The 17,012-nt window shown below is 39.2% G+C and overlaps 1 protein-coding gene across 1 annotated transcript in view; it reads right to left on the bottom strand.

Moving 5' to 3' along the window:
• LOC143680198 (uncharacterized) overlaps positions 1–17,012 on the bottom strand; it is a 74,879-nt gene that overhangs the window by 55,587 nt on the left and 2,280 nt on the right. The window contains exon 2 of the mRNA XM_077156781.1: positions 2,663–2,798. Within this exon, the coding sequence (XP_077012896.1) occupies positions 2,663–2,798 (136 nt within the window). The remainder of the gene's footprint in view (positions 1–2,662; positions 2,799–17,012) is intronic.

The raw sequence follows: 17,012 nt of genomic DNA on the forward strand, positions 1-17,012 counted from the left end.
CTGACTTCTGGCAAAGGAAAGTGACATGCAAATTAAATGTTCTTCCTCCATTCAGGGAGAGAGGGATGAGTGGACTGAATATTCTTTTCCCTGAACAAGATGAGAGGAAATATTGTTCAGTAAAATTGTACCTATCCATATGGTAGTAAATCCTATTGAAGAAATGTTTACTTGAAGAAGAGTATTTGAGATATGTTAAGCTAATTTTATGACCCCCAAAATGGAAACTCCTTGGGAATATTTTGAAAGTCTAATAATAGTCCCACTTACTCCTAGGTTCTGCAACTATTTTTAAGGCTATGCCATAATGTCTGCTCACAGCCCATGACCTTATAATAGTTAGTAGTGACAAGCCATGCTCTCTCTGACATACACAGATGGGACGCTTTCTCAAACTCAAAAAATGTTATGCAACAGTTTTTCAGAATCACTGGTATTCTTGATCTTGGCAATTAAATAAAAAAAAGATTATGCTATAAAATAAGTGATTAAGAGGGGTGAAATTCTCATTATTTTGGAATTCATAAATATTCTTTATCACCAGGTCTTTTAGAACCCAACTCCCAACTTATGGTGAGCATTGTCTCTATTCATATTTACTTAATCCAAACTCTAATAGTTTTTCTCTCCTTCTTCATCTCTATATGACATCCTATATGGGCAAAAACAATGATGCTACTGATCCACCATCAGAAGAACAAACAACATTGGGAGTTGATTTCAATAAACACTCTTGTCATTGTCTTTTCATTCAATTTTGTGTGTCCTTCATCTACATTCCTAAATTCATCCATATTCCAAAATATCCCATAGTTCAAAAATTCAAATATATTCATCTCACTCTCCTGTTTAAAACCTTCAGTGCTCTTAAGAGCATCAAGATCAATTCAAACTCCTTAGCATAGATACTCACCCTCTGTCTCTTACCCACCATCCCAGTCTCATCTCTCGACTCCCCCCCAGTCATTCTTGTCTTTCCATTCACAGTAAACTTAGTGTTCCCTACACACACCTTGCTGTCATACAACTCCACACTCCTCTATCTGGAATACCAAGCCCAGTTGCACCTCCACCAAAGAGAAATGAACAAATGAGTGAGTGAGTCAGTGGATATTTTCCATATACACTTTGTAACCATAGGTTCATGGCTGCAAAATGATCAGCCATGTACAGAGATTTAGAAATGTAGTTCTTTTCTTTGCAGGGGCTCTTCTTTCTGGCTCCTGGGAGTCATGTCATTGGCCTTGCACTCATAAGTACCTCATGATCTAATCAGAAGTAACTGGCACAGACAAAAGGAAAATGAGAGCTATTAAGTAGATGATTGTGTATTATAAAGGCCACTAATATCCCTTCTATCTTCTACTTGAAAATGCTAACCTCTCTTTTCAAATGCTACTATTAGGGACATGAGTGTGGTCTATAATATTCATGAAATCCTCAGTTGTGAGGAATATTCATATTATGGAAAACTCTCCAAAATTGGATGAGGCAGATTTAAAAAAATACCATGTTACATAGCGGTCTATATAACAAAGACAAATACTATGTTATTTGCTTCCTATGCTACCTCCCTTACTCCCAAAAAGTTCATAAATACTATCATTATTGAAGAGATTTTTCTAATGCTACCCTTCTTAAACATTTCAGTGGCTTTTTGTTGCCTTCAAGACTAAATCCAAACTTCCTGTGATATACTTCATAAACTGGCCTCTGCTCACTGTCCTAGCCATAATGAACAACTTCATGTTCTCTCTCGGCTCTATACCTTTGGGTACACTTTTCTTTCTACTTAGTACACCTCTCCACCACACAATAACCCAACCATCTATTTCTGGTTCGTTCTTCAGGTCTTATCTTACATATTACTTAATCCAGGAAGGTTTGTCTGACTTCCAGAACTAGGTCTGATTTGCTGCTCTTGTTTTCCCAATACAAACTCTTCTGTCCCTCTAGAAGATTGTGCTCACATGTAGTCTACTTGCTTGTATCCCTTCCAGGCAAGAAGTTCCTATAGAACAAGAACTATTGCATTACCTATGCCAGCACCATGTCTGGAAAATGGTAGTTGCTCGTTAAATAATATTTACTAAATGAGTGAATTAATAATAGGCTTCTGAAACTTTTGAATGGCCATAAGTCTAATGACAACTGCATATTTTTATGTTATCTTATGGTTGACTGAGTGCATTCAGTACGTCATTTACTTCTTACAACAACCCAGTGGTCACTAATCAAACACTATAACACTATTAATTGTCCACTCAACAGCATGCCATTTCTTTTCCATGTTGGCAGAACCCTAGTTTTCTTCTGGAGTCCACCCCTCTCCTAAGTAATGAGACAAATTCTGATTGGTTTGTGGTAATGATGGTAACCATGTGAGTTTGCTTTCCTAGAAAACAGGGTCTGAGGCAAACCTTAAGTACTAGTCTGGGAAGAATAAGAGGCAAATAACAGTTGATATTTCTCCCAGTTTGCAACCATTTCACAAAGGAAACCAAAGATACTTAGCTACTGGACATGCCTCCAGACAAACTATAACAAAAACCTGCGCTTTAGAGCAGACCATTTCAGGGAAGAATATGGAAGAAATTTATCCACGAATCCCCTCCCATTGATAAAAGTTTTCCCCATAAGGCATTAACTCCCATACACTTACCAGCTGTGTCATGTAGCCGCTTCCAGTGGCTGCTGATTCCAGGCCCTCTTGGTGCTTCAACAAGAAGTACCAGAAGAAGGAGGAGGAGCCAGAGATGGCAAAATGGTGTGGGCTTTCAAGGAACTGGTCCAGGGTGCTGCAGTGCAAATAACCAAGGATCCAGGAGGTAAAAAAATTGGAAGATGTACAAAAAATAGGTCAGACATAGTGGTTCTTCCAAGAATTGATTCAAGGGTTGTCATACAGAAGTCATTGACAGAGGGGGATGGGATGGTAAAAGTTTTTAAAAACCTTCCTAGAGACCCTAGTACACTATATTTTATGTTGTATATCATCAATCAGGTAACTCCGGCTGCATTTTACAATCAATAGTGTGTCACTTAGAAGCTGTGAAATACAGTAGGCCCCAGGTTTTCCTTTGGACTTTAGTGTGTTGTTATGTGATGCTAGGAGCTGCGGCAGTCCTCTAGAGATGATGAAAGGGGCTAATCTGACACTCTGAGAAAGGCAGAACAGTCATAGAAAACACTTGGCTCTTTTCAGGAACATCTTCTCCCCATCTGTCAGAGTAGAAACGGAGAGCAGAGAAATGAGGTGACTTTCCTGGGGTCATACGGGTGGCAAACAATGGTGCTAAGACTTTAACCCATATCCTCAGTGTTCTTCTCCTACAACTACAGCATGATATTCGGTGCCCTTTATAATCTGCCTGCCTACACCCTATTGTCTAATCTCTTCCCATATGTCTTTCCTTATCTCCAGTTATATGAAACTTGAGGTTTCCTGAAAGCAGACTGTTTGCTCATGCTTCTCTAACTTTTAACACTTTAGAAAAATTGGCGAAAAAAAAAAAATAGTGAAGAATGCCAGCACACTAGAAGTTTATTATGGAGCAAGTGCAGAGATCTGGGGCTTTATGTTCAGCTTTTTGAGGTTCCATTTATTCAGAAAAACACCATCTTTCATGCTTTGATGTCACTATCAAAAACAGAACACTAGGTTGCAAGCATTTGTGGTATGCAAGCAATGAAATAACCAATACAGCCAGGTACCCACCCATCATAACAGGTTCAGTAGAGGCCACATCAGTGTGTACCTAGTCAGTCCAAAAGCACCCATGGTCTTCTCTAGTGACTCTTCTTCAAGGAACTGTAAGTTATTTTCATTGACCAGCTTTGGCTTACACTACTTACATTTGCAAGTATTTCAGCTCCAGTAAGTTACTGAATTTCAGTGAGAGTTTGAAAATCATAATATTTTTGATAAATATTAGAACTTCTATAATAATTCTAATACTAAGACCCATTCTTACAAAGCCCCAGGTTATTCTGAATTGGGAAAATCATTTATCCCTAATTTTGCCAAGATGGCCAAGCATAGGAATAAAAATCCAGATGATCCAAGAGAAATCTGATTAGCAACCTAATGATTCAGTGGATCAAGGCTCAAGAGAGAGGATTAAAGAACCCCACTAGGGCATAAAAGTTCTAGACCCACAATGAAGCAGCTCTTTTCTACATATGACTGCCTCCAGCCCTCATGCATCTACATCTGGCTGTGAATAACTTAGGTGGCATTTCCCTTCTTGCTGCATCACTCACCACAGTAGGCTGCATGGCTTACGGTTCACAAGTCAAAGGGGCATCTGGTAGCAGCAAGCTTAATAAGAAAATATGCTCAACATGCCAAACGTCCTCGAATCAAATTATCAATCTATGTCTTCTTCCTCTTTCCTCCCTTGCATCATGTGACACTTATCTGGTACCTCCCCTTGAAGGGAAGAAGAAAATTACATATATTTAGCGATTCCCTTCTAATAAATGGCTAAGAATAGAAATTAAGCCGGGGGGGTTGTCTTAATACTCCAACTAAGTGTCCATAAGGAAGTCAGACTTAGAGAAAAGACCATTCAACAGGTCCAGCTTTCTCTTTTCTTCTTGTCATTCTCTCTTAATTGAAGACCTGGAACCAGGGTATGGCTGATGCACTCCACCATATCTCACGTTTCTCCCAGTTCTCTGACTTACAGGATTAAGTAAATATCTGCGCATATGTGCAAGGGGTGCTGCAAGCCGCCTGCTGGAAGGTGCATGAAATCTGGTCTTCTCAGGAGATAAATTGCAGGTGTTAGTTCATTATGTTTTAAGCAAAAGTGAGGGGGGAGAGTGAGGATATGATGGTAATTGTAAGTGCACCTAGGGTCTTTTGCTGTGTTGGAACTGCCAAGCAGAAAAATATATTGCTTGTAGCTTTCTACCTCCTCATGAAGTAATCATTTAAATGGGTTCCCCAAATTCAAGGGAATTGGAAGACCAGCAGTATAAGGAATTTCCTTCCAAAGAATTTTGAGGACTTCATATTTGCCAGCCTTCTCAGTTTTCTGCATTTCTACCAAAAAAAAAAAAGAAGACGAAGAAGAAGAAGGGTATGCAAGGATAGTTCAGCTGTAGAATTCTCACCTCTCACCTGACATGCCAGAGACCCAGTTTTGAGCCCCAACTCATGCCCTTACCCACCCACCCCAAAACAGATCAACAAATGGTGCTGCAATAACCAGACAGTCACATGGAAAAGAATGAATTGTGAACTCCACTATACAGCATACAAAGAAAAAAAATAGAACCTCATAAAAGAGGAAACCTTCCCTTACAAACAAGGAAAAAGGAAAGCAAAGCATTTGAGACTTGCTATGTTCCTGCAACCTTTCAAGCTCAGGATTCTGAAATCCTGGTATCATCAGCGAAAATTTCATTATGATGAGTCGTCCTTCTAGGAAATTGAACAGTGTTGACTGCCAAATTCCCACTTTGAAAGGAAAACCTTTGGAGGTCAACCTGAATGCCAGCCTCTTCTTCTCCCACGCCTGCTCCCCATAGCTCTACACACTTACACCCTGGGGTAGCTCTGAGCTATTTTGGGCTTCAACCTCATCTGCCTTTCACATTAGGCTCAGCGTTAATTATGACGCTTCAGTGAAAACGAGCCTTCTGACAGTCCCAGAGTTGGAGAATGGAAAAGAGGTATAAAGGCAGCTCCAATTATAGGCCTTTAGCCCTAATTAATGCACCCCCTCCTCCTCCTGCACTTGGTATTCCAGACACAACCACCCCACTACTGGGGGGAAAGAATTCAATTCATTCAGTGGTGCAGGGACCAACAATATTAAGCCAGTTCACTCACTGGTCCTCATGGAACAAGATCTCTCAGGCAAGGAGGCGATTCATATGCAATAACCAGGAGGAACAAATAATCCTGTGTTTTTCCTTTTAAACTGTCTTTTGACATTCTGTGTCACATCTTCTTTTAGGGAACAGAGAGCATAGCCTTTTCTCAAAAACCAAATATCCTCGTGTTTCTTTGGTTCTAGACGTTAAAGCAATTCAACATTCACACACATATACATACAGCACACACATAAATATATATATGTGTGTACATATGTATATTAAGTATTTATATATATGAATTAAGTGCTCTGATAGGCTTTGCAAGAAATATGAGGGATATAAAACCTGGTTTCTCTCTCATAAATATGTCGTAGGCACAAGCCTACCTAAATCAGAATGTCTTCTGGGCAAGTAATACTTCCCTGCTGTTTTCTGAAGGACTTCAGCAATTAATTATGCAGGGAGTAAATTCAAATGAAGAATGAGGCTACTGTACAGCCCCTGACCAGAGCTCTATTAAAAGCATTAAGCTGCTCAGGCTTGCAACAACTTCTGCCTCTGCCTGGCAGCCTGCTTCCTCTTTCTTATCTGCAACTTCCATTCCCCCCTTCCATTCACTTTGCTTCAACAAATGGTCACTGAGAGCCACCACAAAGTAGCCCTGGACAGGGAGCTGAGAAGATACAAAGAACAGAGACTCATAATTTTAATCCCTTCACCACGATGCTCATTGCGTGCTACTAAAATTGTGTTCCTCTCTGTCACTCTCCATCACTAGATTAAAAGTTTCTGAAGGGCAGGGATTGTGTCAGAAAACATTCAGAGCCCTACATTCATGGGTTCAATGAATGCTAAGTGAATTATTAAATGAATGAATAGATAAATTAGTGAGAGCACATTTAATCGCCTAAATGATGTCAGTCTCAGAAGTACCTCCCAGAGCCTAATGCCCGAAGCTTCCTGATATTGGAGGGACTTTCCCTAATTACTCTCTTTGTAGTAGCCTCCTTCAACTCTACAATCCCCTTACTCATAATTTGCTTATCAGCACTTAGCTATGGTCTGAAGTAATCCTGCACATTCATATGCTTACTTGATCATTGTTTGTCCTCTTAGAAAATAAGTTCCAAGATGGCACAGACCTGTCTGTCTGGTTTGACTCTGTATCCTTGGTGCTTAGACTAGTGCTTAAATAAAAAGCAAAAACCAATATTTGATGAGCAAACGAATGAATGAGGGAACGAGTAAAGGAGAACTGCATGCCTAATTAACATGTAAGAATATCAGAGCTATGTGAAAAATCAACATAGCTTAATATTTAAATGATTAAATAATATTTGTTGAACACTATGTACGACTAAATTCAACATGCTTTAGGAGGACAGGGTACTATGAAGAATAACGAAGACAAAGATAAATAAGACATTGCTTTGACCCTCCAAGGGTTTTCAATTTAGTGGGGCAAAATGATATGGCATGTACATATATACACACAATTCATTCAATTTAAGAGCTCTTACAATAATGCAAATTAAGGTACTGTAATTGTCACTGGGAGTATAAAATGGTGTCAAGTATCAAGGGGCTTACTATCTAGTAGGGAGACTGACAGCATAAAAGAAAAGATAGCAATAATACTGAATATCATTTGATACCGGCTCTGTGCATCACAACCTCATGGGCTACAGAAAAGAATGATTTTCCTTTAAATGGTTCAAAGACTTCCTTCTTCCCCCACTGTGAAAGGGGCAGTCTGTGCCTATAAGCAGGAAGGGGTCCTGAGGATAGCTCTGTAATTAAGATTCAATGTGCCGCTATCACAAGGAAGGGGAAAATCATTTATTCCCCTCACCTCTTCAAAGAAGGCTGTATTTTACCTTTATGTTCTTCAGAGCACTTAACACACCACCAGTTTGCAATAAATTACAATCAGTAATAACAGCATCATTATGCTGGGTTTTATTATTAAAGGTATTAATTTTTAATGTTTTCTGTACTCAGACAGGTCTGGAAGACTTGAAATGTATTTAATAGCAATAACTGCCACAATCTGAGCTCCAGTGACAGTCCGGTAGGATATAACCAAATTGTACCACCTTTAAGGCTCTGGGCAGAAGAAGGCAAGCAGATAGAACAGGGAGGGGAGGGGGAAGCTGTGAATTGAGAGAGACTGTGTAATCCCAGGCCCACCAGGCTTCCACCCTCTGCCTTAACCAGCCTCTGCCTTAACCAGCCTGGCAGGGCAGACCCTAAGAATTCCCAAGCTAAACAGGCCTGGAGAGACCCACTCTGAGTTTGAAATGGAGTATTCTCAAAAGGGTCTGAGGAAGAAAGCTTCTGGAGTGAGGAAGTAGTGGGTAAAGGAAAAGAGGGTCTGTAACTGGACCCCTACCTCATTCTTCTCCACATTCCCAGGCTAAAGCTCAGCTCAGGTAGAGCTAATAGATCTTCCCAGGGCAGCCTCCTGGGCCAGGGAATGCAGGGTGAAGAGGTTTTCCTCCTGGCGATAGGGCAAGATGTTGGAGGGAGTGAGCAGCTTGTGTCCAGGGTCTGCACTGGCTCCCTGTTGCAGTCTCAGATCTGGGTCCCCTCAGTTTGAATTTTGTCTTCTCAATTCCACCCAGAACACATAATACCACCCAAATAATTGATAATAGTGACTCACCCTTATACAGAAGCAGTGGTCACATTTTTACACGAGACTGGGATTTATCAAAGTCAGCCTGTGACCCTTGCACTTGGCCAAAATCTGCTATTCTGTTCCAGCTACTGCTGGGCTAAATACATGAAGGCCCACTTTACCGTCATTCCTGGGATCTCTGAACGTACATGTGACTGATGATCGCATAATCGTCGGGGCCATTGTCTTGTCAGGGTAACCACATCAGTAAAGCTAAGCAAGGCGTGTCACCTGAATTTATTTTTGGCACGTGAATATTTCCATTCACATACAGGAGAACACAGCACATGGGCCTGAAAGTGAAAACCTTCTTATGTGCTTTATGTATTGAAATTCCATTAGCTGGTTCCAGCTTAAGTACACATTTGTTATTGCAAGAGTAAAACACTACAAAAATTAATGAGGATTGTGAAAGCTGTTAATTTTATGTAAAAAAAAAATTAAGATATTCAATTTGCTAAATAAATGGGAAAATGGGGACAGTAAAGGGAAGTTAATATGAATGTGTCATCAAGACAACTTTAGGAAGAACATGGCATCCTTTTGCCCCCACCTTCCAGATGTTTATTACAATGTAAATACCAATTCAAGGCAGAATTGCATTAGAATGCATTAGAAAATGCATTCTTAATTTTTGCACATTTTTTGGTTGCTTTCATTTATAGCATTTAACAAAATAATCTCGAGGAAATATACCACTAGTTAGTTATTTAATTACTTTGTGGGCATAGTTGTAGCTTCAGGAAAGTAGTTGTGACCTCAGGGGTAGCCAGCGGCTAACAGAGCTGAGAGTTTATTGCTCCCATACCATAATGTCAAACATTAACAAATTGACTACTAAAACTTTTAATAATAAAATTGTCTAAATAATTAAAATTAAAAAATGAAACCTGGTCTGTAGTCTTGCAGCCCAGGAGTTCATTCTCTAATGGTAATATCTGACTTTAGCCAATGTTGATTCCAACACTTGACCATTCAGCATTAGTCCAAAATGTGAACTCACGCGCCTCGTGGGTTTCTCTCTTTCTCTGACTTCCTTCTCAGCAGGAACAAGTAATCACTTCTTTCCAAAGAAGTTTGTACAAAGGGCCCAAAACAGTTATTAAACGATCCCTCCAGGTTCAAGTTCCCAAAGCTATTTTCTCCCTCAATAATAAGTTTTCGTTGTGCTTTTAAATTACTCAGATAATTGCCACCATTATTTTGTGTACACCAACATTATATCTGTTTGCATCATGACACCCATGACATCAGAAACACAGTGACATACGCCTTCCCTCAGCTTCTGTCTAGAGGCTCCCAGGCCTTCCCTCCAGGCACTCGCCCAGTTCAGAATCCCAGGCTTCTCCTTACTGCTCTCTCCTTTCTCCCTGTGCAGGTCTCCAACCACCAGGCAGAGACTTGCAGGGCAGTCTGAGGAGGAGATCCATAACTTTTTGTAAAACTGTGTTTCACAGCTTTAGTGGCCACTAGAATTTTTTTTTTTCAGCACTAAATTAGAGAGCTTAGTATCCTTCTTTGGTCTTAACTACAGAAAAAACCAAAAAACTTTGACATCCCCGAGCCTTCACATGACTAGGAAGGAAAGCAGCAGGTCTTGACTCAGGCTCTGCAGACATGCCTGTGTGACCTAGCCCACGTGTGCCTCCCATCCTGACTACAGCCTTAGACATGTTACTGTGCAATCTAGAGCAGTAAACATGCCAGCGTAATTAATGTCTCAACAACTTATTACAATCCTCAGATAATTAATCACAAAAGCTAAACATGCTGTCTCACCCTTCTAATGTGCTAATGCTCTAATTATTATGCCTCAATTAAGGGGAAGTCAATGCTCTTTGCTTAGAAGTGCATGCTTAATAAGGACTTACACGTGGCTCTAGAAAACAGTAGTATGTGGCAGGGAAGGAGGAGGAGACCTTTTTAATGAAGCTTTATAAGTAGCTTCAGGCAAGAAACTGACAGCCCTCTTTCCTGAATTTTATGCTTGGTTAAACACTTAGTTTGGGAAATATATGGAGGATTTCTGGGTTGTAGCCCAGAAAAAAAGAAAAGAAAAACTATTCCAAGTGAAGGTGTGTGTATGTGCTGGAATATATGTATGTATAATGTGAGAAAATAGGCTGCCCAAGTCTTCATTCCAGTTTAAGAGATTCAGGAGTGAGGGTGGTCCATGCAAAGAGCTACCTTCTGGAAAACCCTGCACTCAGTATGCCAGGCATTTGGGGGGAAGGAGTCTCAAGAAAGGAGTACATATGAAAGTCAGCACTACTCCATACAGGAACTGTTTAAAAAGTTGAAAAAGTGATCAGACATCAAGTAGAGACATGAATGAAGCTGATCTGGATAGAACTAAGGTCTATCAGCTGTGTGAGACTAAAAGGAGAGATGTTTATTTGGCACAAAATTTATACTTTGGGTAGTGCATTTCCTAATTTTCTTGTATGGTCAGTTTAGTTAACCCCGTAAGTACATGGAATCTTGAATAGGCACGAGATTTTGTTGGTTTGTCCATGTTAGTGTGACACCCCAGTACATCCCAGAGAGATTTGGACAGTGAATAAAGAAGTATTTGCAAAGTCCCCTTGGGGGGATGGGGAGAAATGGAGAAAAGTTCAACTTCCCCACTTGGAGAATTTCTGATATTCCAGCAAGCAGTGGGGACAAACAAATCGATAGGCCGAGCCCTCAATCTTCGGGTTTGCCCCTATGAAACTTATCCTGCAAAGGCTAAGCCTACTTAAAATTAAGCTTAAGAATCACCGCCAGAGAACCTCTTTTGTTGCTCACATGTGGCCTCTCTCTCTAAGCCGACATGGCAAGTGAACTCACTGCCCTTCCCCTCTAAGTAGGACATGACTCCAAGGTGTGTAAACCTCCCTGGCAACTTGGGACAGAAATCCCAGGATCAGATGGGATCTGGCATCAAGTGATTGAGAAAAACTTCTTAACCCAAAGGAGGAAGAGAGAAAGGAGACAAAATGAAGTGTCAGTGGCTGAGAGATTTCAAACAGAGTTGAGAAGTTATCCTGGAGGTTATTCTTACACATTAAATAGACATCCCATTTTTAGCTTACGATGCATTGGAGTGGCTGGAAGGAAGTACATGAACTGTAAAGCTGTGTTCCAATAGCCTTGTTTCTTGAGGATGATTGTATAATGATACAACTTTTACAATGTGATTGTGTGATTGTGAAAACTTTGTGTCTGATGCTCCTTTTAACTATGGTATGGAGAGGTGAGTAAAAACTATGGATAAAAAATAAACAAATAACAGGGAGAACAAAGGTTAAAATAAGTTGGGTAGATGAAAATACTAGTGGTCGATGAGAGGGAGGGGTGAGGGGTATTGTATGTATGAGTTTTTTCTTTTTCCTTTTTTAATTCTTTTTCAAAGAAGTAATGCAAATGTTAAAAAAAAATGATCATGGCAATGAATACATAGCTGCATGATGATATTGTGAACCATTGATTGTATACCATGCATGGAATATTTGTATGTTAACAACATTTATATGTTAAGAACATTTGTGTAAAAAAGAGAAGGGAGCTCAGGTAATTCCCTCTAATTCAGATCTTACCATTTGCTTCTGCGTTGTCTTGAGTAGGGGCCTTTCAAACATTTTTGAAATATATTTTACATTGTTGCTTAAGACACACTCAAACATACACACATCCATAGACATGCAAAACTGAAACAAAAAGTTTCATAAAATAATACCATCATTACTTCATGAAGTCATTTTTTTTTATTAACGGAAAGAAAAAAAAAAGAAATTAACACAACATTTAGAAATCATACCATTCTACATATGCACTCAGTAATTCTTAACATCATCACATAGATGCATGATCATCGTTTCTTAGTACATTTGCATCGGTTTAGAGGAACTAGCAACACAACAGAAAAAGATATAAAATGTTAATATAGAGAAAAGAAATAAAAGTAAAAAAAAAAAAAAAACCCTATAGCTCAGATGCAGCTTCATTCAGTGTTTTAACATGATTACTTTACAATTAGGTATTATTGTGCTGTCCATTTTTGAGTTTTTGTATCTAGTCCTGTTGCACAGTCTGTATCCCTTCAGCTTCAATTACTCATTATCTTACCCTGTTTCTAACTCCTGCTGGACTCTGTTACCAATGACATATTTCAAGTTTATTCTCGAATGTCCCTTCACATCAGTGGGACCATACAGTATTTGTCCTTTAGTTTTTGGCTGGACTCACTCAGCATAATATTCTCTAGGTCCATCCATGTTATTACATGCTTCATAAGTTTATCTTGTCTTAAAGCTGCATAATATTCCATCGTATGTATATACCACAGTTTGTTTAGCCATTCTTCTGTTGATGGACATTTTGGCTGTTTCCATCTCTTTGCAATTGTAAATAACGCTGCTATAAACATTGGTGTGCAAATGTCCGTTTGTGTCTTTGCCCTTAAGTCCTTTGAGTAGATACCTAGCAATGGTATTGCTGGGTCGTATGGCAATTCTATATTCAGCTTTTTGAGGAACCACCAAACTGCCTTCCACAGTGGTTGCACCATTTGACATTCCCACCAACAGTGGATAAGTGTGCCTCTTTCTCCGCATCCTCTCCAGCACTTGTCATTTTCTGTTTTGTTGATAATGGCCATTCTGGTGGGTGTGAGATGATATCTCATTGTGGGTTTGATTTGCATTTCTCTAATGGCCAGGGACATTGAGCATCTCTTCATGTGCCTCTTGGCCATCCATATTTCCTCTTCTGGTAGGTGTCTGTTCAAGTCTTTTTCCCATTTTGTAATTGGGTTGGCTGTCTTTTTGTTGTTGAGTTGAACAATCTCTTTATAAATTCTGGATACTAGACCTTTATCTGATATGTCATTTCAAATATTATCTCCCATTGTGTAGGCTGTCTTTCTACTTTCTTGATGAAGTTCTTTGATGCACAAAAGTGTTTAATTTTGAGGAGCTCCCATTTATTTATTTATTTCTTCAGTGCTCTTGCTTTAGGTTTAAGGTCCATAAAACTGCCTCCAGTTGTAAGATTCATAAGATATCTCCCTACATTTTCCTCTAACTGTTTTATGGTCTTAGACCTAATGTTTAGATCTTTGATCCATTTTGAGTTAACTTTTGTATAAGGTGTGAGATATGGGTCTTCTTTCATTCTTTTACATATGGATATCCAGTTCTCTAGGCACCATTTATTGAAGAGACTGTTCTGTCCCAGGTGAGTTGGCTTGACTGCCTTATCAAAGATCAAATGTCCATAGATGAGAGGGTCTGTATCTGAGCACTCTATTCGATTCCATTGGTCGATATATCTATCTTTATGCCAATACCATGCTGTTTTGACCACTGTGGCTTCATAATATGCCTTAAAGTCAGGCAGCACAAGACCTCCGGCTTCGTTTTTTTTTTCCTCAAGATGTTTTTAGCAATTCGGGGCACCCTGCCCTTCCAGATAAATTTGCTTATTGGTTTTTCTAATTCTGAAAAATAAGTTGTTGGGATTTTGATTGGTATTGCATTGAATCTGTAGATCCGTTTAGGTAGGATTGACATCTTAATTATATTTAGTCTTCCAATCCATGAACACGGTATGCCCTTCCATCTATTTAGGTCGTCTGTGATTTCTTTTAGCAGTTTTTTGTAGTTTTCTTTATATAGGTTTTTTGTCTCTTTGGTTAAATTTATTCCTAGGTATTTTATTCTTTTAGTTGCGATTGTAAATGGGATTCGTTTCTTGATTTCCCCCTCAGCTTGTTCATTACTAGTGTATAGAAAAGTTACAGATTTTTGAATGTTGATCTTGTAGCCTGCTACTTTGCTGTATTCATTTATTAGCTCTAGTAATTTTGTTGTGGATTTTTCTGGGTTTTCTATGTATAGTATCATATCGTCTGCAAACAGTGATGGTTTTACTTCTTCCTTTCCAATTTTGATGCCTTGCATTTCTTTTTCTTGTCTAATTGATTTGGCTAGAACTTCCAACACAATGTTGAATAATAGTGGTGATAGTGGACATCCTTGTCTTGCTCCTGATCTTAGGGGGAAAGTTTTCAATTTTTCCCCATTGAGGATGATATTAGCTGTGGGTTTTTCATATATTCCCTCTATCATTTTAAGGAAGTTCCCTTGTATTCCTATCTTTTGAAGTGTTTTCAACAGGAAAGGATGTTGAATCTTGTCAAATGCCTTCTCTGCATCAATTGAGATGATCATGAAGTCATTTTGATGTTCTATATCCCATTCTATTCCATTGTTTTTAAATGCTGCTTGCAACCCACTAATCTGATCTCACACAACACTGATGAATCTCAATCCAGAGTTTGAAAAACACTGGTCTAGAGGCAGAATAGCCCACAAAAAGGTTCCCCTTTCTCTAAGCCTCTTTGGTGAGAAATTGACGTTGGAGTTAGGGTTTGACTATCCAAGCTTGAGAGTCATTTATCAACTAATCAAAAATACTTATTGAGTAACCTGTCCTTCACCTCTGGGAGTTTGTCTGTCTGCCTTCTTATCTGACTATTTAGAGCTTGCAATAGATCAGTCTTAAAGCCTAATTACACACACACACAATTGTGACACAATGCTCTTCTGTCCCTTCTGTTTGTTGAAAATGCCAGCAGAGAAGATAAGGCAGTCATCAGCTATAGGTTCCTCAAATTTCCCAACACCTTGACTATTAATGTCTCACACACACACCCACATACACACCTGTACACACCACAATGTTTCAAAATGTTCTGGGACCCAAGGTTTTAAGGGACTCCTTTAAGGCAAACAGAATTTTTAAACCACTCTGAGCATTCAAATTAAAAAGAAGCTACAAATCACTCTAGTCCTTCCTTAAGAACATTTTTGGCCCGATTTTATATTTTGCTCTTCTTATATCAATGTTAGAAGTTTCCCCTTGAATACCATGTGTACCTCATCAAAGGGCATTGGGTTAGAAGAGGACCAGCCACTCTGACATGCACACCTTCACCAGTGAGACTGGTTTGGCTCTTGCTCCTGTACAATGCTAAGCCCCTACACCTATGTCCAGTCCTTGGACCTTCAGTAACCTACACCCCAGCTCCCAACTCAGGAAGCAAGCCTCCTGAGCAGTAGTCCTAAGTTTCTAGAATCTTATATCTATTCATAATTAGATTTCATCTTGATAACTTTTGAGATAGACAGACAGACAGTTGGGTGATATTGAGAAGTATCAGACACAGTTTCAGCTCTTTAACAGTTTACAGACTACTTGGAAATATTAGACATAGAAGCATTAAAAAAGAAAAGCTCAGTCCAAGGCAGTATTTGATAAATGACCCATAGTGACAGTTATTTAGAAAAGAGAGAGATTCCTGGAGTGCTCAAGGAGGTCTTCATGGAGTAGCAGGTGCTGGAGCTGACCCTCAAAGGAAGGCAAATATTATTTGGCAGGTTTATAAACCTTGGTGAGGGCCCCGACTCTTTATTCTTTCATACCCTACATCCAAATTCAATTTGCTCTATCTTCAACAAAGAGTCAGTTCTAATTATTCCTGGTAGCTATGTTTTATAACACTAAATACTGAATTAGTGAACACTGAACCATTTGGGAGAAAAATGGAGTTAGGTTTTGCAAGCATCTGGTCACAATATTTTGGTCAACTGGTCAATATATAACCTCGCTTTATGTACATTTCTGTTTAAAGACATCTTATATAATTCATTACCAATGAACTCACAACCAGCAGTACTCTAACTCATATCTGGGCAAAAATGTGTCTAACACACATATTTTCTCTGTAAGACAGATCATAACCTTCTTGCACTTAGGAATACTAGACAGCACTTCAGCACTACACTTGGGGGCCATTTTAAACAACATCACCAACAGAAAGCAGAAAAATGCAAAAGAAAAAAAATGGCATTAAATACGCCACAGGAAAGATACTTGTTTGTAGTACAAGAATGAAAGAAGGTGGAGTATCACTTTGCTCTTAGCTGGGAATGTGCATATCATGTGACTCAGATTTTTCACCACTCTGCACGTGTCTGCAAATGACCATGAAAGTGCCATTAATATTGATATGGGAGTTACAAATAAATTATAGCACATAAACAAATTTGAAAATGCAGATTCAGGGACATAACTATCAACTGTATATGGAAAATATTTCTATTTCTCTTTACTTTCATCATTATCATCCATGTCCAAATTCCAATCATCTATCTCACCTAGATAACTGTAATTGCCTCTTAATTGTTGTCCCTGCTTTTGAGTTTGTACTACTACAGAATATTGTCCACATGGTTCTCAAAATGGCCTTATTAGAATTTGTCTGATTACATCACTACTCTGACTTCCTGTCTCACCTCTTACACTCATTTACAAGGTCACGACAATTTAGCCCTCCATTAGTTGTGGCTCCCTCACTTCCTTCATTGCTCAATTGTCATCTTCTCAGTGAGCCCCTCCTGGACCACCGTATTTAATATTGCAATCTCCCACGATTTGGTAATACCTTTCTCTGTGT

This window comes from Tamandua tetradactyla, chromosome 4 (assembly GCF_023851605.1).
Source record: "Tamandua tetradactyla isolate mTamTet1 chromosome 4, mTamTet1.pri, whole genome shotgun sequence".
NCBI lineage: Eukaryota > Metazoa > Chordata > Mammalia > Pilosa > Myrmecophagidae > Tamandua > Tamandua tetradactyla.